This window comes from Pangasianodon hypophthalmus, chromosome 25 (genome assembly GCF_027358585.1).
Source record: "Pangasianodon hypophthalmus isolate fPanHyp1 chromosome 25, fPanHyp1.pri, whole genome shotgun sequence".
NCBI classification, from domain to species: Eukaryota; Metazoa; Chordata; class Actinopteri; order Siluriformes; family Pangasiidae; genus Pangasianodon; species Pangasianodon hypophthalmus.
Genome location: NC_069734.1, coordinates 14,973,224 through 14,996,866, shown reverse-complemented (window position 1 = coordinate 14,996,866; position 23,643 = coordinate 14,973,224). Strand labels below are relative to the sequence as shown.

The 23,643-nt window shown below is 37.7% G+C and overlaps 2 protein-coding genes and 1 long non-coding RNA gene across 3 annotated transcripts; 1 reads left to right on the top strand and 2 right to left on the bottom strand.

The window, feature by feature from the left end:
* Window positions 1-3,102: 3,102 nt before the first annotated feature.
* Window positions 3,103-10,667, bottom strand: LOC128317465 (uncharacterized). Its single transcript, XR_008300989.1, has 3 exons — window positions 10,210-10,667; window positions 8,880-8,989; window positions 3,103-4,024 (listed from the first exon to the last, which is right to left on the bottom strand). It is a non-coding gene; the product is annotated as an uncharacterized LOC128317465 (long non-coding RNA).
* Window positions 3,707-15,845, top strand: ace2 (angiotensin I converting enzyme 2). The gene is made up of 18 exons (XM_026947809.3): window positions 3,707-3,889; window positions 4,299-4,457; window positions 4,839-4,932; window positions 5,894-6,037; window positions 6,289-6,401; window positions 6,697-6,802; window positions 7,803-7,900; window positions 8,092-8,264; window positions 8,780-9,006; window positions 10,676-10,820; window positions 11,404-11,502; window positions 11,720-11,842; window positions 12,669-12,847; window positions 12,990-13,048; window positions 13,169-13,269; window positions 14,387-14,503; window positions 14,973-15,167; window positions 15,650-15,845. The coding sequence occupies exons 1-18, from the start codon at window positions 3,707-3,709 to the stop codon at window positions 15,750-15,752; spliced, it is 2,418 nt and encodes an 805-aa protein (XP_026803610.1). The 3' UTR covers window positions 15,753-15,845.
* Window positions 15,731-21,924, bottom strand: LOC113547442 (uncharacterized). Its single transcript, XM_026947785.3, has 5 exons — window positions 21,814-21,924; window positions 19,011-19,203; window positions 18,217-18,336; window positions 17,837-17,976; window positions 15,731-17,326 (listed from the first exon to the last, which is right to left on the bottom strand). The coding sequence occupies exons 1-5, from the start codon at window positions 21,820-21,822 to the stop codon at window positions 17,084-17,086; spliced, it is 705 nt and encodes a 234-aa protein (XP_026803586.1). The 5' UTR covers window positions 21,823-21,924; the 3' UTR covers window positions 15,731-17,083.
* Window positions 21,925-23,643: the final 1,719 nt, after the last annotated feature.

Here is a 23,643-nt window from a genome sequence, read left to right as displayed (position 1 = left end):
TGGTTATTGAATTTATTTATGACAAAAAAGCAAGCTATTGCATTTTCTTACAAATCTGTAGAGGAAATAAACAGACAAACTGCTTGTCAGTTTGAACTCTTTCTGTAATTTCCTAGGAGGAAAAAAAACCCCTCTCACTCTCACTCACACTATATAAAGTATATATACTGTAATTTCCCAAAGTGCTATACAATAGGTGTTACTATGTCTCATTTCTGCTGTTGCTTTTACCCAGTTTCACTGCAGTTTTGATGATGTAAAGAAAAAGAAAACAAAATACGAATGTGAATGGAAACCACCCTTCTGTTTTCTGTGAAAAGTGACAACTGGTGACTCAAACCTGACATTTCGAGTCAGCTTCTCAGTGGTAATCTTTGATTTACTACTTGGATACCCGTGACCCATTTTATTTTGGGTGGTTTTTAGTAAGTGGTTAAAGCCCCTTAAATGTCAATCTCACCCTAAATTTGAATATTTGCAAATGTCATATTTTATCCATCTGCAAAACATTTCTACACACTTTAGCCCTGATGTACAAAAACAGATATTATGTCTTGTATCTAAGTTTTAATAATGAGAAAGTCTACCAAGAATATACCTTAGTATCTCATAATGATCAGAAAGTAAAACTAAACGAAAAAAGACTAAACATTACATCATCTAAACCAAAAAATAAAGAAAGAAAGCCTGTGAAACACATGCTATTTATTTTATTCATTTATTCATTCATTTTTTTAGTAAATGCTTTATCTTGGTCAGGATTGTAGTGGATCCAGAGCCTATCCCAAGAACACTGGGCGTGAGGTTGGAAAACATCCTGGATGGGAACCCAGGCCATCTCAGGGCACCAAACACACGTAAATGAGAGGGAACCAGATAACCTGGAGGAAACCCACATGCACACATGCAAAAACTCTGCACGGAAAGGAACCCGAGCCCATGATGAAACCAGGGACCCTGGAGTTGTGAGGAAGCGAGTAATAAACACGAGGGCATAATAAGTAATTGTCTGTTCAAACAAAGTGGCACCAAACATTAATGAAGTTTTTATTGCACCATCTTTGCAGCACTGGGCAAAAAGGGTGTGACGGACTCCATAGGAAACAGCTCTTGACAAAGAAAACAGCCTTTTGAAAACAACTAAGTGGCAAACAACCTTCTGGTGACAGGATTTGCACTTCCCAAAAAAGAGTTCATGCCCAAGTCTCACCCTTGTTTCAGCAGATAATTCAATTCAATTCAGTTCAATTTTCTTTGTATAGGACTTTTAACAATGGACATTGTCACAAAGCAGCTTTACAGAAATAAATAGATTCAAATTAAATTAAACCAAAATCAATTGTAAATGTTTGAATTTATCCCTAATGAGCAAGCCAGAGGTGATGGTGGCAAGGAAAAACTCCTTGAGACGATATGAGGAAGAAACCTTGAGAGGAACCAGACTCAAAAGGAACCCATCCTCAACCCATCGGATAGTGCAATTGTAAATAAATCCCTTCTATAACTGTGTACTATATGGTCAAATAGTGCAATTATGCAACCAGTAAATTCATCCACTGTCCACTGATGGAGTTCTGAGTACAAAACTGCTCGTGGCAACTGCAGCCCCAAAGCCACCCCAGCAATCGCAGTCCCAAGCCATCACAGTACAACTCCTCATATGAGATCCCCAAGCCATCACAGTACACCTCCTCATATGAGATCCCCAAGCCATCACAGTACACCTCCTCATATGAGATCCCCAAGCCATCACAGTACACCTCCTCATATGAGATCCCCAAGCCATCACAGTACACCTCCTCATATGAGATCCCCAAGCCATCACAGTACAACTCCCCATATGAGATCCCCAAGCCATCACAGTACAACTCCTCATATGAGATCCCCAAGCCATCACAGTACACCTCCTCATATGAGATCCCCAAGCCATCACAGTACACCTCCCCATATGAGATCCCCAAGCCATCACAGTACACCTCCTCATATGAGATCCCCAAGCCATCACAGTCCAACTCCCCATATGAGATCCCCAAGCCATCACAGTACAACTCCTCATATGAGATCCCCAAGCCATCACAGTACACCTCCTCATATGAGATCCCCAAGCCATGACGGTACAACTCCCCATATGACATCCTCAAGCCATCTCCAAGCCCCCAAGTGGCACCATCCCCAGGAATCGTAATGACCTTCAGGCCATCCATGTGGGGCCACAGCCAGCAGCAGCAAGCAATCTCCAACTAATGAGAACTCCAACCAGAAGTAGGGCATCAGGATGGATCAGGCAGGTCCGGAGAGCAGAAGGTCACAGGATCACTGGTATCTCAGGAGTGGCATGACAATCTCACCTGGATTCTGTAGACTTGTACTGAAGAACTGCTTCTGTAATCATAAAGACTTGCCTGTGCTCATCTCAGGACTCAGGACTTACAACAAACTTTGAGTTAATAGTATGTTTCATGGTTATGCTGACTTCGGTGCAGGTCTACGATTCCCATCGGCCACTGCACCCCACCAGATCACATGGTCTAGCTTTTGTCTTTCATTGTCATTTGTTGTCACTCACTAGTTCATGTATGTCTTTTTGCCTTGAAGCCATAGTTCATGTTTTGTTGTTGTTGTTTTGTTTGTACGTTCTTCATTAAAATAGAAATCTGCACTTGCATCAGTCTCCTCTACAATATCCTGACAGTATACAGTTGTAGAAGAGAATGATTCATACTCACCCTATCACCCAGAAAGGGATGGGTTACCTTTTGAGTCAGGTTCACCTCATTGTTTCTTTCTGATGTCGTTTCCTACAATAACCTTTTGCAATAAACAATGCACAAAAAAGGTTTTCATATTACTCAAACTCACATTTAGTTTAAAAATGGAAAACTGCTTGTGGTTTGTGGCTTAATCTGACTTTTCTGCTTCAAAGAACCATTTCCAAAACATTCTTACACATCAGAGTATGTCTTTTGACCTTCTGAAGGCAACAAAAGAAACACAAACCAACCTTTAATCCTTTTAACTAGTTGTTTTCCTCAGCCATAATGTGTACATCGAAACACAAACCCATGTCATTTATCTTCACCATCACAAACCTTCACAACATAATGAGAGCAGCACTGACAATCTTTTAATGTGAATTCTTGAGCAAACAAGTCAGATTGTTTTGATGAATGTCAGGTTGATTTTGGATGTAAGTGATAGAAAATCTAATCATCTTAGTAAACAGTTATGAGGGTACAGTTTAAAAACAGTTAATAAACAGTAATATAAGAACTATTATTTAAAAAAAAAACACTGCAAATTCAAATTAAATATCTAATAACAACTCAAGCAATTGTGATTTACAAAATTCATAGAACAAACTTAACAAACATAATGTATTTTTTCCTTTTATGGAGAAATGTCAAATGTTTTTCATGCTTTTAATAGAATGGTTTGAATAGAATATTTGATTCTACGCTAAACTCATCACCATCAGAGAGCAGACACTTAACATAGTACATGTTCCCTTGATATTTAGTCATACAGCTCCCCATAAGACTCGATTAAGACTCTGCCATTGCATTTCAAATGCCTGTACTTTGTGCAATGAATAAGCACTAAATGATATGAGTTTATTTTGTTTTATAGCTCAGGTCAAAGGGTGTAGCCAGAGAACACTCTTGATAAGACGGTGACTTTGCTGAGACGCTGTCAGTGCTCTTGGAAGATGTCTGTTCTGTGCATCTTGGTTTTGGCCGCGACTTCTGCGGCCTGGGCTCAGACAGTTGAGGACAGGGCCAGAGAGTTCCTGCAGAAATTCGATGAGGATGCATCCCGTCTCATGTACCAATACAGTCTCGCTTCTTGGGAGTACAACACGAACATCACGGCAGAGAACTCGGACAAACTGGTGAGCGCAGTCATGTAAAAGAGGAAACTGTCTCTGTTTTTTTCCCTGAACTTGCTCATTTCTGTGACCTCTGTGTGACATAATTTTTTTGTAACCAAATGGAAAGAATTTAAATGCTTCTTTTTATTGTCCTTCCTGAAAAAAAAAAAAAAATGCTGCAATTAAATGAGCCTAGATTGCAATAGCTACAACTTTTAAAGGGACGACGGATAAAGTTCTGCTTTGGTGATAGACTGTGATTTCAAATCTGAGGACTGAAAACTAATTATGAGCCACAGTTCAGTCCTCAAATGCCAACTTCCTTACTTAATGTATACACTTTATTTATTTCATCTGTGTAGCATAAAATAGATATTAGTGGTTTTATGATTTTAAGAGTAATGATGCTAAATTGAGACTCTTTCCATAGGCAGCACAGGGGGCAATCTGGAGTGAATATTACTCTAAAGCATCAGAGCAATCCAATGCTTTCCCTATTGATCAGATTTCTGATCAAGAGATTAAGCTCCAGCTCCGATCACTCCAGGACAAAGGGGAAGGTGCGCTGTCACCCGATAAAGCCAGCTATGTAAGTACAGTGACACTGTTCAGCTTAAAGGACACTATTCTCTAGATTTGCGTAAAAATGATTAGTTTCTTGTATAACAAATAAATAATCAGCACAAAGGATTGAAGAAGTATGATGTGATAGGATTTTATTCAATTTCCTACAAATAAGGTCTCAAGAAATGAAAGCACTAACCTTAACTTTAACCTTAACCTGAATCTTTTCATAAATATTTAGACTTAAATATCTTTTAATACAGCACTTGTACATTGTTTCAAACAGACCGTGTTAGATCATCATTTCTCGTCAATGTAATAATTGGTTTCAGACACATAATTTGTGTAAATAGCTAATATCAAAAAAAATTTTGTCTTTCTTACAAACTGTCTGTTTGTATTGCAGCTAAGCAAAGTCATGAATGAGATGAGTACTATTTATAGCACAGGAACGGTGTGTAAAATCGACGACCCCTTCAACTGCGAGACTTTGGAACCAGGTACTGCCACTGCAGAGATAACACGTTCCTTAAATCGTAAACTCAATAAGGTTGATTTTTTTAATTATACCACAGTGCTGTTGAATTCTCAAATCTGATTGGTCAGGAGTTGATTAAATTTGTATAACAGCACGAACATTTCAGGTCTATATCACTTCTAATACATTATCACACATGGCCTTATCATGGACATTGACAGCACACATAAACTAAGCCTAATAATTAACAAAGAAAAATTGTATAATTGTTGATATGGTGAAATTTTCAATAAGGATACATTTATACAACAAAGATAGAGAAGAGATTTCAGTTTTCAGGATAGAGGACATGCTGTTGCAGGAAATGAATCAACTTTGGGGAAGTAAAAGTATCTCCACATCATGTTAGGCCTGATTATTTTACTATAAGTGCATGTCACGTTGTTTTTTTTTTTATTCTTTACATATTCCAGTCATCTTATATTAACCTTACCAAACTTGGTTTGGATATTGCGTTTTATTTTATTGGAAAAAAAATATCTAGATTTAACTGGATTGCTCTAATTAGGCAACATATATTAGTGTTACAGAAACTTAATTTCATTTAAAGTAGCGTTAGAATCTGAGAGTGGACAATGAAGAAATACAAAGATTTAAGGGTTTGATGGAACACTTTATATATATATATTTTTTTTTCTTATTTTATTGGCTTATACAGGATCACAATCTGTGTATATAAAACCTTCTGACTGGCATACACAAGTGCAGACTGTCAATGTTAATTGAACATACACATATGCAAACATTTAAAGTTTATTCTCATTTTTGTGTTTTCTCTGCCCTGTTATACGCAACTCATCTCCACAAGGCTTTGATAAGTAACTGATGTGGATAAAACCCATTTTTTCTGGCTTTGAAAAATTTAGGCAAATTCTATTCCACTTTGATTGATCTAGTATATCCGGCATCTGTTTCCTTCTCAGGCCTGGAAGCCATCATGGCCAACAGCAGGGATTACTACGAGCGGCTGCATGTGTGGGAAGGCTGGAGGGTTCAAGTGGGCAAGAAGATGAGACGACTCTATGAAGACTATGTGGACTTGAAGAACGAAGCTGCCAAGCTGAACAGTATGCCACATCGTGACTAATATAAACTCGACCTTGATTACGATCCACTGCAATCTTTCATTTATTCATTTACTAGTTATTTGTCTCATTATTAGCTAAGGGACAAACTGTTACACAGAATTTATATATCGATAAATTAGAAACAGCCATTTGAGTGGAGATTGCTTTCAAATCGTAATGTGGAAGGTCATTAAAAACGGTTCTTCAGTCAGCTAGTTGAGATGTGCTCATTCTCTGTGCTTGTATTCAAGATTATAAAGACCATGGAGACTACTGGAGGGCCAATTATGAAACATTTGACGAGCCAAAATACAGCTACACTCGAGATGAACTGATGACAGATGTGAGACGCATATATAATGAGGTATGTCTGATCATTTATAACACATGCCATAGAGGTTAATAAGCTAGCTGAACTGGAAGCTAACTGCTGGTTTTAAAAATGCAAGTAAAATTATATTTTTATTGATGGCACACAGTAGATGAGTATTTCCTTGCCACTAGATGGATCATTAGGAATCTAAATATACTATACATCTGGATTTCTGCACAGTCACTTACGTGACAGTGTCTATTGTTAAAAGTGCTATACAAATGAAACTCGATTGAATGATAAGTTCAAGAGTTGTCCTTATAACTGATATTGTACTCATATTTAGATTCTGCCTTTGTACAAAGAGCTTCACGCATATGTAAGAGCCAAATTGCAGGACACATATCCTGGCCACATCGCCTCTAATGGAGGTCTTCCAGCTCATTTGCTTGGTAAGGCTACAATTTAAGAACCACATGTTTGAATTCACGCTCTATTCATAATAGCAAACTACACTATATGGCTCACGTCTGTAGTCCAAAATTTAAGCAGAGAATATGGACTGATTGCTGATGCAATTGTTATTTTTGTTTGTACATGCCCACAAATATTTTTTAACCCAAATATAAACTAGTAGCTTGAAGTAAGCCAACCCTGACCAGGCAGTTACTAAGGATGACTGATGAATGCTGTAAATGCATTGCTTAGTCCCATAGTTTCATGCTAAGGCTCGTAGTCTTTGCTGGCATCCCAGTCCTGATGTACACCTCTAGTCTCACCCTAGATGTGTGATAAAATAGCGCACCTCCTATTCATATCTATATTTGAGTACAAAGTGCTTTTGAACATTTGATCTTTAGATCTGTAGGTTTGACCCTGATAGTGATTTGATGAATCAGATTGGATTATTATATATTTAATATTGTGTCATTAAATTGAGTGGTATCTTTTATCTGCACATTTAGATGATCATTAGTCTACTAGTAACAGTACTAGTAGGATAATACTTTACATTAAATTTCCCTTAGCTAACATTATGTACTGTATTAGCTAATTTCAGGACAATATTAACAAAAAAATGAACAAATATTAATTAATGAATTCTAAACATACCTATATTAATGAATGTTATTATAGGTAAAAAATTCTCTTTTGTCATCTCTGCCTACTAGGATTTTCAGTCTTAACTAATGCTGTAAATAACAAGCAGTAGTAGTGGTAGTATTTACCAAATGTACAGGGTTCATAGTAATTTCATGTGGCAAATTAGTGTGTAGCACATCCACCATATCACATACACATAATCTACTGTACAATCATAAAACAGATATCAAAATTAATGTTATAAAGCAAATACATGAGTATAGAGCAGGATTGAAGGTATACAAACTAAAAGTAGTAAAGCACTAGTTCCTGAGTCTGATGTTTCCTCTTATCTTTGTTGTTTTTCAGGTGATATGTGGGGAAGGTTTTGGACCAGCCTTTATTCACTCTGCGTCCCTTATCCAGACAAGCCTGATATCGACGTAACCTCGGCAATGATAGCACAGGTCAGATCTTTTAATGACTACGCACGTAATCAACAATCCGCAGCTGATTTTTATCTCAATGCAAAGGTCCATTTCAAATCAGATTACATGTGTTATCCGATTTGTGGCGCAGGATCCTTTATCCGTTATCATCCGTTATCAATTTTCAGCTGTAAAATGATGATTAGGAAATATTTTATGGTTGATTTCAGGGCTGGAAAGAACTGCGGCTGTTCCAGGAAGCAGAAAAGTTCTTTGTATCTGTGAACATGTCGGCCATGTTTGATAACTTCTGGACGAACTCAATGCTCACGAAACCCAGTGACGGCAGGAAAGTGGTGTGTCACCCCACAGCGTGGGACATGGGCAACCGAGAGGACTACAGGTATGCAGGCCACCTCACACGCCCATTTATTCTTCTGGGATTTCGGTTATTAAAATAATAATTTTTCATATTTTGGCTTTTTTTTTTTAACTTTATAGAAATCAACATCATTTGTATAATCATTGGATACATAATTAAATGATAAATAATAAATATATAATTATTACAATTAAAATTTATAAAATTTATGCATTCCCAGTGCAATTTTCTATTTTATTTATAAGTTCCAGGATCAATTTTAGCATTTTTAAGCCCACAATTAAAAAAAAAAAATCCTCCCTCCCTATTTTTTTTCTCCTGTTGCTTGAAAGGTATCACTTTAAAAGCCCTCTATATCTCTAGAGCTTTTAGTTACATAGAAAATCACTGACTTATGAATGAACATAGTTACAAATTTACAGATAAACATAGAAGGTTAGGAATTCTTCAATGCGAGATGAAAGTAAGTTCTTCTAAAGGAATGCTATTCAAATACAGCAGGCACTGATATATCGATTTAACTTCCTCTCCTCCAGAATCAAGATGTGCTCTTCGGTGAACATGGACCATTTTCTAACTGCACATCACGAGATGGGACACAACCAGTACCAGATGGCCTATCGACACCTTCCTTACCTTCTCAGAGACGGAGCCAACGAGGGCTTTCACGAAGCAGTTGGAGAGATCATGAGTCTGTCAGCCGCAACCCCATCTCACCTGCAGTCGCTGGGGCTCCTGCCCTCTGACTTTATAGAAGACACAGGTATGAAAACATTAGCTGCATCGGAGACACCTTAACTGTTTCACACATTCACCACTGAGGGGTCCATTTTGATTTTGTCAATCAATACAGCTGTAAAATTCATTATAAAACAGTCTAATAATTTAGCCTCGTATCAATTATTAGCAATATATCACTACGATTTAATTCATATAGACTCACAAAATAGATTCCTAATCAAATACGATGGAGGTCATGCGTCAGGGATTTTTCACATTTTTTCGCCTTAATATAAAAAGAATTTTTTTTTTCATTTATGATATTTCTATTTCACATTACCACTCCGGTCAGACACTTCTGTGACACAATCCATGTAGTAGAAATATCATTTTAACCCTTTCGCTTTGTTATTTCAGTTAATAATCTTACAGTATACTATTCAGCAACTACAATGCTTTATCGAGTAATTACAGTGAAACTAATAATAAAGGTAAATAGTTACGAGTGAAGAACAAGTACGTTCGGATCTTATGGGATTAAAAATTGAGTAAAAACAAACAAACAAACAAATAAACAAGCAAACAAACAAGCAAAGAAGTCCTGAAATAGACTTGTTTCCAATTTTAGTGCATTCCTACATCGTCTCCAGTGTTCATGGGATAGACTCCAGATCCACTGTGACCCTGACCAGAATAGACTAAATGAATGAATAGACAAATAAACAGACAGAAATACGTATATAAAAGATAGATAGATAGATAGATAGATTTAACTTCAGACCTGCCAACCACTACACATATTGCGTAGGATCTCTGTATTTTAACATCAGAGTACGCTGCTATGATTTATCACTCAAAAATATGCAAAAAGCGCAATCTTTTCTTCCTCAATTAAAAAAAAACAATGAGTGAACTGACATGAGAATCAGGAATGATTGACAGCTGCGTAGGTGTTCTCCAATATTAACTGACACCCTCTCCTCTCTATCTATTGTCCTGTCTGAAAGATGCACCAGGCATCTTTCCATGCCTTCTGTCAATGTAAATGGGGGATGCTTTGACTTCATTAATGTGCTCTATCAATCTATCAGTGTATGTCTGGCTAAATTTAGACAAGTATATAGTTAAAAGCAGTTCACTCCATTTATTAGGGATACTACCACCAGTTCTTGGCTGCACAAAAACTGTAAGAGAAAACGAAAAAGAGAAAACAGGCCTACAACAACGCTGAAAATTGAATACGTACCAAATCATTTTAGTGGTAATGATAATTAGAAAGTGATTAAAAACACTGCTTGCTATCATGCTCTCCGCAGCAGTGATCAAACAGCACAGTCAAACCCGTTGAGGCAGAAACTGGAGTATGCGTAGATTCAGGCTTTACCAGGAAGCAGTAATGACCAGGAAGTAGTAGTTCTCCTTCCCCCAAATACCCTGACTCAAAAAGCGCCTGTGGTTACCATAAAACCCAGTATATATGTGCACAACATTTTGTACTTTATGCAAATGATTTGTGTAAAGGACTGCATGGAAACCGTATAGTTTCTCCTGCATTCCTGCTTGTCCAGGGCTGTGCGTTGGGTTGGCAGGTCTGTCACATTATATTATACAGAAAAACATCACATATGGTATCTTAAAATGAAACATTGAGTAGAAGTGTAAGTGACGTTGTGGCTAACCTGAAATTACCTACATCCGCTCTACTTTTTCAGAGACAGATATTAACTTCCTGTTGAAGCAGGCCCTAACCATTGTGGCAACTATGCCATTTACCTACATGCTGGAGGAATGGAGGTGGCAGGTGTTCCAGGGGACTATCCCCAAAGACCAGTGGATGCTCCGCTGGTGGGAAATGAAGTAAGTGTAAAACCCTCAAAATGGTTTCACTCTGATGATGTAACTGGCATTGGAAAAAGTCCTCTATGACGCAACCCTGTCAGTTAGAGGGTCACTAATGTTTTTAGGCACATTACAAAAAATTACACGTCAAATGTCACTCATTAGGGATGTCCAGTAGTCACAAGGATGTCACACATGTTTGATGTAAATTTGTCACAGGTAAAAATTTTTGGGCAGTGTGCCAAATGCATGCACAGAAATTTGATTTAAAAATTAAAAAATGTAATTGAATTATTGGCTATTTATGAAAGAGTGCCACTTATAGTTAATAATCACTGATACTGATGATGAATTATCCCCCTCTATGTTCCTGTTACTCTACTAAAATTTTTTAAACTTCAAAAAATGTGTTCAAATCTAAGTAAGAAATACTCATATAGAGTCCTGTTACAAGCTGAGAGTGGAATGAACAGTCCTTAAATACAAACATTTATCTATTTGATGGAACACTAGTTTATTTTTTGTCTTATTTAAACAGTTTTCTTGGTTATAACACTAGTGCACTAGGCTAATAATACTTCTTATTGTTTGTCTGTTACAGACGAGAGCTGGTTGGTGTGGTGGAGCCTTTACCTAGAGATGAGACATATTGTGACCCACCTGCTCTTTTCCACGTGTCTGGCGATTATTCATTTATCCGGTAATCACTTGTAACATGTAACCTTCAATTAATAAATGTATAGAATGTATACATGAAACATGCCTGTGTCATTTGTGATTTAGGTTCAGAAGACATTATAAAATACAGTATAATATCAATAAATATTCTTTGATGCTTAAAGTATAAAAATATAGTGTTCATAGTGGTAGCCCTTCTGATAAAGATGACGCCCATTTCCTGTCTGTCTCTAACGCAGATACTTCACGAGGACAGTATACCAGTTCCAGTTTCAGGCTGCACTTTGCCAGGAAGCTGGCCACACTGGCCCCCTTTACAAATGTGACATCACAAACTCCACCAATGCTGGCAACAAACTTAGGTACGCAGAATGCTTTGCTTTCACAGCTTCACAGCCATGCAAATCACATGTTTATATCAACACACTCAATATACAGTATGTAATATATTATCATTTCTATAGTAACAGCTAATTCACGGAGACTTAAATGGATTAAAACTATGTATGATTTTGATATGGTGACACTTTCTGTGACGAGATGTTGATTTAGCATTTTTTGGAAGGAGTCTCCTGTGTCAGCACTTTGTAACAGTCAGAATTAAAGCTGTAACTTTAAGTTTTCCGAGTCTTCAAGACAGAGGGCTTTACGGTTTCTCAGTAACATAACAAGCTGCATTTTTTTTGTCATTAATTTCAAGAGGGAAGTAAAGAGAGTCTGATGAGGCAACATCTGTTACGAGCATAAGTTTTGCGAACCTTTCACAACATTAAATGCAACTAAATGTAAATATAACTATAAATGGATAAAACGTATGTTGTGCTATTCTTCAATTTAAAAAAATGTAAAAATTGACAAATTGTTGTGGAGGAATAAAATAATTTTGTACGTGCTGTTGTTGGAAAATAATCAAGTTCGTGGTTGATTATAACAGCATGCTCTGTCATGTTTTATTCCTTATTGGTTAAACTTCAACAAACATACATTCAAGTTAAATACACTGTCTAGTAACAACTGGACATTTATCTAATTTTTCCCTTCTTTAATTTAATAGTTTATTCAATATTGGATAAACTGTAATAAAGCACAAAAAATATTTGACCGGCAATGTAGGAAAAGGTTCCACATTTCACTGAAAATAGTAAATGTGAGGAATGATACCAAATTGTATCATGTGTCTACTGACAGGCATATGCTCGAGTTGGGCCGATCAAAATCTTGGACACGGGCTTTGGAGGATATCTCAGGTGACACCAGGATGGACTCCAAACCTCTCCTGAACTACTTCAGTACATTGTATGAGTGGCTTAAGGTTGAAAACCAGAAAAACAACCGAGAACCAGGGTGGGATGCTTCTGTCGATCCATGTAAGTGCGCAATGCCAGAAAATACTACTGCTCCTGACTGTTAACGTGCTAAAAATAATCTTTCAAAAATAACTGGTGAAGCTAGATTTCAAGTCCAGTAAATGTGACTTTATCGTTATTAATACACCTTGCTTATACACAGATTCTGAAAATGCTATTAAAGTGAGAGTGAGTCTAAAAGCTGCCCTGGGAGATAATGCAGTATGTTTACTTTTTGTCCTTATACTGTAGATATTTTCCATATTATTTATATTTTAGTATATTTTTAAATATAAATATTCATCATACATACTGATAAAGACATTGATTTTTTTTTTTCAGTACCAGTGGAATGCCAATGAGATGTACCTCTTTAAGGCCTCCATGGCCTTTGCCATGCGACAATACTATTTAGAGACCAAGGGTGAAGCTGTCGATTTCATGTCAGTATCAAACATATATAAATATATAGATATATATACACACACACACACACACACACACACACACACACACACAGCGATCAGCCATAACATTAAAACCACTGACAGGTGAAGTGAATAACATTGATTGCCTCGTTACAATGGCACCTGTCAAGGGGTGAGATATATTAGGCAGCAAGTGAACAGGGAGTTCTCAAAGTTGATGTGTTGGAAGCAGGAAAAATGGGCAAGTGTAAGGATCTGAGAGACTAAGACAAGGACCAAATTGTGATGGCTAGATGACTGGGTCAGAGCATCTCCAAAACAGCAGGTCTTGTGAGGTGTTCCCGGTATGCAGTGGTTAGTACCTACCAAAAGTAGTCCAAGGAAGGACAACCAGTGAACCGGCAACAGGGTCGTGGGCACCCAAGGATCACTGATGCTAGTGGGGGTAGAAGGCTAGCCTGTGTACTGTGATCCCTCAGAAGAGCTACTGCAGCACAAATTGCTGAAAAAGTTAATGCTGGCTATGATAGAAAGGTGTCAGAACATACAGTGCATCGCAGCTTATGCTGACCACTCTCCACTCCCGAAAGCACCTACAATGGTGCATAAGTACTGGACCATGGAGCAATGGAAGAAGGAGGAGAAGGATGCTCTGGGCAATGTTCTGCTGGGAAACCTTGGGGCCTGGCATTCATGTTGATGTTACTTTGACATGTACCACCTACCTAAATACTGTTGCAGACCAAATACCCCCAAAAAATTGTTCAGGAACGGTTTGAGGAACATGACAAAGAGTTCAAGGTGTTGACTTGGCCTCCAAATTCTGCAGATCTCAATCTGATCAATGATCTGTGGGATGTGCTGGACAAACAAGTCCGATCCCCACTGTGCAACCTACAGGACTTAAAGGATCTGCTGCTAACATCTTAGTGCCAGATACCACAGCACACCTTCAGAGGTCTTGTGGAGTCCTTACCTTGACGGGTCAGAGCTGTTTTGGCGGCACAAGGGGGACCTACACAATTTTTTAATGCTATGGCTGATGGGTGTGTGTATATATTTATATGCATTTAGAACAAAGTATTTGGCTTGGCTTAAATCAATGTCATTTTGTTTAAATCAATATCTCCAGGGCAGATGATATCTACACATACAAAGAAATGCCAAGGATCTCTTTTTACTTTGTGGTGACTGATCCTACTAATGCATCTAGGATTATTCCCAAAGCAGAAGTGGAGGCTGCTATCTGGTGAGAGCACTGCTAACATGTTATACGAAATAATCAAAGAGAGCGTGTGTGATGCATGAAGCCATTGCAAAGAATGACACATCATACTTTTATTGCTTACAAAAAACGTAAGCATATCAATAACATCTTAGAACGAGATGAACTAGAAACCTGTGATTTCTAGTAGACACTACTGTCAGAGCCATTGTTATGGAAATGTTCTGACTAATCAGCCTTGTGCATTCAACAGCACTGTGGTATAATTATAAGTAATCTGAAGAGTTCAAAGTGGTTCATCACTCTCGATATGTATAATTACCTGTAGCGGCTGGACTGTGAAATGTAGGTACTCCCCAAATGTGAAGGAGGCTTGGCAATTGAATCACTTATGACAAGAAGTTAGGTTATTAGTGGCTGTAATTACAGAGCGTGAAACCCCCCCCCCCTCCCCCTCTCCCCCTCCCCCCTCCTCTCCCCTCCCCCCGCGTAGGCTGTCCAGAGGTCGCATCAATGGGGTTTTTCAGCTGACAGATAACACGTTGGAGTTTGAAGGCCTGCGTGCCACGTTGGCTCCTGTCACAGAGCCACCGGTTCAAGTGTGGCTGGTCGTTTTTGGAGTGGTGATGGCCTTGGTGGTTTGTATCGGCATTTACGTCGTTGTCACGGGCTCCATTAACAGGAAGAGGTAAGTGCATCAGGGAAAACACCTACTGTATGAGCATCACGGAACACGCAAAGCATGGAAGTGAAAAAAGAGTGGATTGCAAAATAGGTGTATTGCATAAGCCTGCTGGCTGAATTGAAAACAATGACTTACATTGTAAATATTTGATGTGAAATTAGTGGTTTGCATGTATTTATAATTGGCTGACAATGAATTTGCCACAAATTGTAAGCCAACTTGTAGGAAAAGTGTTTGCATATATATTTTTTTATGACATTCTTATGAAATTCGCTTTGAATTGAATGGACATTTTTCAGCCCAATACAAGCTAACTGCTTATTTGTTTCCATTTCATTTTTTTTTCATTCACAATGACAACATCTTGGGGTGATATTTAAGTGTGAATATTTACAGCTCTTCTGTCGTAATACTTAAATGATAAATTCACCACATAGGATGTTTAATCAAATCCTGTATGTTCAATCAACTGTTTTGGTTTATAGGAAAGCCAAGAAAGTGGACAACCCTGAGAACCCATATGAGGAACATGCTAATGGGACAGTGAACAAAGCTTATGAGAGCGATAGTGAGCAAACAGGATTTTAATGAACTGATCAGCAATGCAAATCATTCTGGAGACACAAGCAGAAGGAAATGAGCATAAGAAGTAATTATCCACAATTAAAAGACAATCAACTGCATGAGATATATTTGACTGTACACATGAAGAGATGGACCAGTGAATTTTGCTAACATGCTCAAACATTTAATTTATGTGTTAGAGCGTTGCAATGAATTACTGTTCATCTTGATACTGCAAATATGTATTATAAAAAAATGGAATATATATATACATATAAACTTGCTTCTACATTATGCTGATAAATGTAAATATTTAAAAGTGTTACAAATATTTATGTAAAACACAAAAGAAAATGTTTTTTTAAAAAAAAATATTTGAAATGTATCAAAATAAAAATCAGCATGTAAGAAAATAAAATAGAAAATTGTGTCTCAGTTTATGAAATTGTGTCACAAAGTAAAGGAAAAACCTACATAAAGTGTCTAAATAAGTTGTCTGGCAACCATGAGTCACCAGAATTAGCTTGTACAAGTCTAATTTAGACAAGGTTCAGCTGAGAGGACTGAAGTTATTCCTTAGTGCCCACTGAAGGGGCGTGGTCATCCTGGAATAGACCACTCCCATCAGAATAAAAAGGTTTCATCATAGGCTAAAGGTGATCAGTCAGAACAGCTGCAATATTGATTTGTAGTGACTCATCTGTCTAAGAGTACAAGTGGGCCAAAAATTATGTCAGCACATTAGAGTACCTCCCACAGATCAACAGAAAAAAGCTTTTTCTCCTTTTTTAATTTTTTTTCCCTTTAATTTTAGTGCCTATCTGCGCTTATAAGAATAAGGGGGAAAAATGTAAATAATTTTTTTTAAGATAAAATATTTTGCAACTGACATAGCAAAGAAATGCAAAGACACCCAATACTTATAATATAAAATCGATAAAATGTGATATGATGCATATTACTTACTACTGCAATGGCAGTTAAAGGTTAAACAACAGATCCTATACACCTCTGAATAGAAAATGAATAAAATTATTCAAATATATCATTATTATTAGTGATATTCAGCAGCAATGCATATTATTAGCATATTTGACATATAGATGTATATGCATATATGATTATAATGAGAAAAATACTTCTCTGGATAGACACCTAAATGTCAAAAAGCAAGTTAGATCACCACTCTCTCTCTCTCTCTCTCTCTCTCTCTCTCTGTCTACCTGCTGGTAATCAATTCACACATTGTATAATGAGAAATATTTCCCTATAGCTTAATTACGCAGCATTAGACTCCACATTTTTGGAATAATTCACGTTCTGTATAGTTGAGCCGATGTTTTTATGATCACACATCACTTTGACTTTGTCGTATTGGGTGAACGTAAGATGAGGAAGGAATATTTCTCTGAATCCTTATCTTTATCCTTTTGTTCAGCCATGCACACGTAGTTAGATTCCGTGTGGATGAACCAACCACTGCACTCGGCTGATTCGAAGCGACGGCAGTTGTCCTTGGTACACGTGAGGTAGAAGACAAAAGGCCATGTGGTTGGGTCATTCTTATAGATAGAATCCAGTTTATCCTTTTCCCAGCACTGAAAAAGAAAATATTCAATAAAAAACAGATGAGTTTGATTGGTCTGCAGGCAAATATATTAAAAAACATGTTAATTCGAACCTACGGAACTGAATGATGATTGATGTTTACCACTCTGTTATAATAGTAAGCCATGTCGGCTAGATTTGTATTGTAATCTTTAAGGTTATTTAAGTTTCCCCACTTATCCAAGTCATCATTCAGAACTAACGAAGCCTTTTGGATGAGTTAAAAGAATTAATCACAAGTCCAGTCACCTAATGAATTATATATTGTTGACTCCTCATACTGTACAGTTCAGCTGTATTACATGAAGTAGAATTACCATACTAAACAAAAACGCGTAAAACCATACACACTCAGTTTTATTTATCTCTAGCTAGCATAAAAAAAGAGTGTAGACAGGTAGATTGATCAGGAGCTTAAAGTCTGTTTGCTGTGTCAGGACTGCTAAAACGAAAATCACTATGAATCCATATTCATGTTTCACACTATGATTCTCTCTTACCTCGACAGTCAGAACTGCTTTGTCACTTCTGAATGTGCATTTCAGAAACTGGTTTGAGTTGCTGATGTTCAATACGACAGGAACACCTTTTTCCAGATCTTCTAACATATTTGACTTGTAGTAGTAGATGGTGATGTCATCTAAAAGACAGGAAATACGAAAGCTTTAATCTTGTTGATTAAAAAGAATAAAACTGAACACAAGAAAAAGAGAATTCCCATCAATATTATATCACTTGTGAAAAACTTATTGTACATTATTTCATGTTTGATTCTACAGTGAAACTTGGATTTGGTACAGTTTCAGTGAGTTCATGGAAGAAACAAAAAAAACCCACTGTGGCTTAGAAAAATGCAGATAAAATACGATCCCATACTGACCTGAGGTGGAACTACTCAGGCAACCCCTTCTTCTTATTGGTTTGATATTTTCAGGGCAGATGGTTGTCTGGTGTAAACTCTGGATCAGCACTTGACATTCTTTATCCTTTTTAAAGGACCCTGTGCCAAGTGAAAAACAATGGAACGGTTACGACACAAGTATTTACTTGCATAGAACTAGTGCACTAGCTGGGTAATGGCATTCCCATATGTAATTACATAATCTGGCCTCCACCTAGAGGGCACGGCCATTTTGCTATCTTGGACTCCCAGCCACAGATGGCTGCTGTATCCTCAGGATTCAAACTGGCAGTCTACCAAGGACAGGGCAAATGCTTTTCTGTTGCACCACTTGGGTGCCAAGTTTAATGTAGTATATGATTAGAACTAGAGCAGTTCATATTTTGCCTAAAAGGCAAGATGAAGAAATGAGGCAGGGAGGAACCATTATTTAAATATGTCTCTAACTTTACTTATTAAGTATCAATGTAACATGGATATCACAGTATGTTTATGCTGTAATGTTGTGCATACATGCTGCTCTTCTCATGTCCTCGTTTTTTTTTTTTTTTAAATGAATATAGCTAACCCATAAAGGCAAAAGACTCACTAACATCTTCATCGTTGTGATGTTTTCAGCACAGCAGCTCAAAGAACAGAATTTAAGTACATCTCCGTTGTCTGTGTCACGGCACATAGTCATCTTTGTACCACGCCATGTCAGACAACTCATAGCTTTGCTCATCTCATGTAATCTCAATACTTTGTGGGCACAGCGGATTTACTGAACTCACCTCTCGTCTCTTGCTGAAGTATTCCATCCACGACACATCCAGCTTCTGTACTGTTGCACTGACATTCTGACTCTTCTGATTCACTCAGATTCTCTTGTATGTCCAGATGTGCCTTTTTAACCATCGCCAGATGAAAGCGTAAGACGATGTTCTCCTTTTTGCATTCAGACGTCAGGTATTCCCTGATACTGAGCTGGTGTACAAAATGCAAACAAAATGTATCATGATTTAGGCTGATAAAAGGCCAATCTGCAGGAACTGTTAAATGTAACGATACAGATTTGTGCTATGTCTGTATTTTTGGATCACACCTCCAGATATCCACGTCTTTTAAAAGCAGTCTGAATGTGTTTGTGTTTCCAGTCCATTTTTTTTCCAAAATCAACCTTATATTTTCAGACAGTGATTAGTATTTTAATTCTCAGATTTTCCCTCTCTGTAATAAGTCTTTTTATTATACCATTTTTGTCCTTTTGCATAACAGTGCTTGGGTATTGGTATTGCACACTGTTGCACATTTTCCAGGAGCCAAAACTCAGTTTTGTTTTCTCACCTCTGAGACCACAAATATCATGGTACACGCTCATGCCATATTGTGGAGAGATTAAAATGTCATATTCGATAAGCAACACAACACAAGAAAACCCCATGGATTAAAGCCAGACATAAGCATCTACAAGAATATAAGCAAAGCTAGAATTTAATAACTACATTTTTTTTTAAATGTTTACATGCTCCCATGTTTTACCAAAAAGCATCCAGAAAGGACTATTGTACAAGAACACACATATAAATAAAAACAGTAACTAAAGACATTTGTTGGAAATGCCAGTTACAAATGTAGCTGTGGTTTTATAAAGTCAGAGTCATGAGATTGACCCGATTGGCTTCTTGTGCTCACGTGCATGCATGCCACGACATTTCAACAGTCACCCATTTTATTTCCAGTAAATGCTGCTGTCATACAGCATACAAGAGTAATGAACTAGAACATGCGAGCTGTCTGACCAGAATGGGTGAAGTGTCTTTCTAAATCCTCCATTAAGATAACTCAAAGTATTTGATATTTACTCTGTATTTGATATTTAATACTGCTGTCACACTGCCATGGTAGTGAAGCCGGAGTTAAACATGGAGCTACACCATTGTCATCTTGGGAGAATCTCTCAGTCACGTCTATAGTTCAGTAAATGGTGAGAGATCTGGAATATTCCATAGGAGAGATAACACCAAGAGAGAAACCGACTGGCAGAGAGAATGAGAGGTATGTGTCTCTTATTGCAAAGTTAGAGAACATAGTGTACAGTACGGCTCCAACTTACATCTATGTACGTGCATGTCTATATACATATGGTTAAATTCGAACTTTAAAATTGCGACATAAATTAGAAAAACAGATGTAGCTATGCGGTAATTTATATGCGTCATCATTTATCGCTCGCGCAACATCCTGCAGGGATGTTTTTGGACTCCTAAGGGACAAAGTAGGGTGGAACCACTTTCTACTCGGATAAAGAATTGCAAAAGGTAGTGAGTCAGTGGCCTGCACGTGCAAGAGGAAGAATTTTTCTTTTCAAACGAATCTGGAACATGACACACTTTTGTGACACCTATTTACAATACAGTGGAATGCGAAATGAAAAAAAAAAAAAAAAAAAAAAAGGTTTTCATTTGACTCATCCTTGTATATAGTTATAAAAGGGTGAGTCAAATGTGAAGACAGAGATAATGTATGAAGAAGAGGCAAACAATCACAAATGAAATTCAGGCTCCACTAGTTAACCATGTCATCAGTTACGATTATTGGGTTTCATGCATTCATTCGTTCGTTCATTCATTCCGTAGGGCCTATGTTTAAATAAGCACATCATTATATAACTTAGTAGTGCTTTGTTTTACAGTACGGTTTCTGTTACATAGTTTTATGTCAGTTTTTACTGTACATAGTGACCTGTGTGGAAACTACCAGGTTTGTACAATAGTACGTGCAATGATGCAATCATTGCTCAGAAAGCCAAAATGCAATAATTAATCAGAATGTACTAGACCAGATTTTAATATGTGCAGGTACTTCTTTGTGCATCCTTTGTGAAAGTTGAATATGTAAATGGATAAAATGTAAGCGGAACCTATTAAATATAACAGAACTAAAAAGTTGAGTTGAAGACAATGTGTAACACTAAATTAGATCAGCTAGAGTACGTTTGTCTGCACAGTCGATAGACCACAAAAGTATGAGTCCGTGTGTGTGTGTGCATGCATACACGTTTGTACGTCTGTAGTACGCAAACGTGCATAAGAAGCAAATCCTACTGCTAATGCAAAACTCCTATTAATGGTTTAATGTGCTAAAACTTTAAACAGGAACACAGACAATGCGAACCAGGGGAGGCACCCTGCTGTGTGTGTGTGTGTGTGTGTGTACGTGCTCGTGTACATGTGTGAGTGTGTGTGTGGGTAAGAATCAAACTACTGAGCAGCAGTGCAGACCCTATGCTTATCCCAAACGTCTCTGGAGTCAAATCCTGAATTTCTAAGTTATTTAATATCAAGCGATTTTCTTTGCTTCCTACAGCATTACAGAACTATCCTAAAATCCATCCCTATATTTTTAAAGACACAATTTAAACACATGCTATGTGATTTGGAAAACACACAAACAAATCAAACAACTCAGTCAAACCAGAGCATGTTTTCCCTAAGATATATGAGCAGTTTCAAATAACACATACACACATTCATAGAGAAAGGCAGATATTTTACAAAGCTAACATTTCAGTAAGAAAGTATGATTGGACGATACCTGTGCCATGTTGCTCTCTTGGAAGTCAGTACCAACTGCAGCAGTAACACGGGATTTTATTATACTTGACAGTCTTAGAGTGGGCTGGACTAGTCATACGTTCTGATTCTCTATGATGTCATTGGATTGTGAAGCACATTAAGGAAAAAAAGAAGTGACATAAAAGAGGAAACAGTAGCCACGGAAACAACATGTAGAGTCAGCCTCATCATTTCTGATTTTTGTGGGAAATCCCCACACTGGGTTCCTGAAAAAACCCTTCCACTTCTACTCCACCATTCTTTTCCTTTTCCTTTTTTTTTTTAACGTTTAATATTTTCTATGATATTAATCCATCATAAGCTTGAGAGCCTCTTACCCTGCATGATTGATTATCAAATAATTAAGTAGTGTGTAATTATTAGTGTGCTCATGCAGGTCTTTTTCAGTTTCTTCACTTTCATGATCTGAACATATGATGCTCAGGCAGATCTTGTGTTGGAGAATGGGCGTTGCTTGGCATCATGCCCAGCTACTCACAGCTTCTAAACTTGAAGAGCTGCTAAACTGGATCACATGAGCCTGCTTTTTTTTTTAAAGAAAGATGCAACATTGGGCAAATGTTCTGTTTTTTTTCCTCTCTCACTTTGTACCCTTGCAGTACATCATGGCTAGTCCTGTTTCATTTGTTTCATTAGCTTATTAATAAACAAATGACTTCATACCAGTGCTCGCACACAGGCTGAAAAGGCGGATCATTGTAGATCGCTAACAGAACAATGACCAACTTCACATAATGGGGAAGTGAATAAGTGAGTTTATAAAGGTATTGTGTTGTTTACTAAACAACTGTTCAGGAAAATGAGAAAATGAGTATAGGCCATATATAAATGTTGCTTATACTTTACACCTGTGCAAATAAAGGATCTTGCAATCTCCCTAGACAATTCTCTGATCTCGCCTTCGGTTACTGCACGTGACCTTGGGGTAACCATGGACAATCAACTGTCCTTCTCCTCTCACATTGCGAATCTGACACGCTCATGTCGATTTCTCCTTTATAACATCGGAAGAATTCGTCCATTTCTTTCTACACAGGCCACACAGGTGCTTGTTCAGTCCCTTGTCATTTCAAGACTGGAGTACTGCAACTCACTCCTGGCAGGTCTGCCTATGAGCGCCATTCGTCCTCTGCAACTGATCCAGAATGCAGCTGCACGATTGGTTTTCAACCTTCCTAAATTTTCCCACACCACCCCATTGCTACGCTCTCTCGACTGGCTTCCTGTAGCTGCCCGAATCAGATTTAAAACACTGATGCTTGCCTACAAAGCCAAAAACGGACCAGAACCCACTTATCTCAAAGCACTTATCACACCTCGCATGGCACCACGCTCCCTCCGATCCTCTAGCACTGCTCGACTGATCCCACCATCTCTCAGGGTACAAGTAAGGCATGCATCGAGACTCTTCTCTGTTCTGGCACCGAGGTGGTGGAATGAACTTCCCCTAGATGTCCAAACAGCTGAGTCACTGGCAGTCTTCAAACGACGGCTAAAGACTTACCTCTTCATAAAGTACTTTAGTTAGCGCTTACAAAAAAAATGTATTGTCTGAGCGCTTGTCTATTACCTCCCCAACAGAGTTTTGGACTGATGGTATTCCTAGTTTGTGACCTAGTGAGCCAGTATCAGAATGTATTTTTGATAGACTTCAAAGCACTTTGTAAGTCGCTCTGGATAAGGACATCTGCCAACTGCCATAAATGTACTGTAAATGTAAATGCTGCTAGTAAAAGTGAGGTCCTTTAAGCATTTCATTATAATTTCCACATGATTTTGCATTTTATAT

Excerpts from the sequence above, each read along its gene's own strand:
- ace2 (XM_026947809.3), top strand. The coding sequence starts at position 3,707 with ATGTCTGTTCTGTGCATCTTGGTTTTGGCCGCGACTTCTGCGGCCTGG. Across the intron at positions 9,007-10,675 it reads TGACTTTATAGAAGACACAG|AGACAGATATTAACTTCCTG; the intron begins GTATGAAAACAT and ends CTACTTTTTCAG. Across the intron at positions 13,270-14,386 it reads GGTGAAGCTGTCGATTTCAT|GGCAGATGATATCTACACAT; the intron begins GTCAGTATCAAA and ends CAATATCTCCAG.
- LOC113547442 (XM_026947785.3), bottom strand. Across the intron at positions 17,977-18,216 it reads CCTGAGTAGTTCCACCTCAG|ATGACATCACCATCTACTAC; the intron begins GTCAGTATGGGA and ends CCTGTCTTTTAG. Across the intron at positions 17,327-17,836 it reads AAGCAGTTCTGACTGTCGAG|TGCTGGGAAAAGGATAAACT; the intron begins GTAAGAGAGAAT and ends TTTCTTTTTCAG.